Source organism: Habropoda laboriosa, unplaced genomic scaffold (genome assembly GCF_001263275.1).
Source record: "Habropoda laboriosa isolate 0110345459 unplaced genomic scaffold, ASM126327v1 scaffold2, whole genome shotgun sequence".
Lineage (NCBI taxonomy): Eukaryota > Metazoa > Arthropoda > Insecta > Hymenoptera > Apidae > Habropoda > Habropoda laboriosa.
Genome location: NW_017100190.1, coordinates 136,466 through 137,367, shown reverse-complemented (window position 1 = coordinate 137,367; position 902 = coordinate 136,466). Strand labels below are relative to the sequence as shown.

Here is a 902-nt window from a genome sequence, read left to right as displayed (position 1 = left end):
TTTGCCGCCCGATTTCCACCCAGACGATGATGCCCCCGACGACCGTTCCTCGTGGCACGTGCTCTTCGATACGGGAATCGACAGTCGGGTAAACCGCGACCGTTTCGGTTCCACGGAGAAAGAGGAAGGAAAAGTTGTTCGTTCCCGAGATACCATGACTCTCGTCACGGACGCGGTATCTTACGCGTGTCAATCGGCCGGTAGACCGTCCTACGACGCGTACCGGCACCAACTTCGTCACCATTATCACCATCATCATCGCTACTACCAGCATCGACATCATCATCATCACCACTATCACAATCACCGTCGGCGGCGAGACGCGTACGCCGCCGCCGCCGACGCCGCCGACTGCCTACAGGGATACCTGTCCGAGAGGAATCTGGACGAAGAGGCGAGAAGCCGAGTGCTCGAGACGGACGAGAGCAGCGTCTCCGTATTGGGACCGGCCAGTTCGCAGCGCTACCGGTACGATAATCTCTCTCCCTTCCTACATATGTACTTATGTCGTTAATTCACGCGTAAACGCGCCGACGGTTTTATCGCGCGTTCAACCATTCTCACCTCGTACTTCGCCTTTACCATCCTCCGATCCAGTCCCTCCGACCGTTGATGACCGGGACCGGGAAAGGTTAAAGTTTGCTGTCCGTCGGTAGGTCGCGACCATCTCGGTACGCGGTGGACTCGGACGACGCGTCGTCGTCGGTGGCGTCGGTGGACGCATCGGCGGACCTCGAGTCGGTCTCCGCGGAGGCCGAGGAAAGCAACGAGGGTAACGAGTCTAACGGACCGAACGAACCGAACGAAAGGAGTAACGAGTCGAACGAGAGCGAATCGAACGAGCACGTGCCTCATCCTCACGCGGCACTCGACGTCGACGCGGACGTCGACGACGACGCCGC

The 902-nt window shown here is 59.2% G+C and overlaps 1 protein-coding gene across 1 annotated transcript in view; it reads left to right on the top strand.

Moving 5' to 3' along the window:
• Positions 1-50: 50 nt before the first annotated feature.
• LOC108579981 (transcription factor SUM-1) overlaps positions 51-902 on the top strand; it is a 5,932-nt gene continuing 5,080 nt past the window's right edge. Inside the window, exons 1-2 of the mRNA XM_017943624.1 lie at positions 51-468; positions 657-886. Coding sequence (XP_017799113.1) covers positions 155-468; positions 657-886 — 544 coding nt within the window. The 5' untranslated portion in view covers positions 51-154. The remainder of the gene's footprint in view (positions 469-656; positions 887-902) is intronic.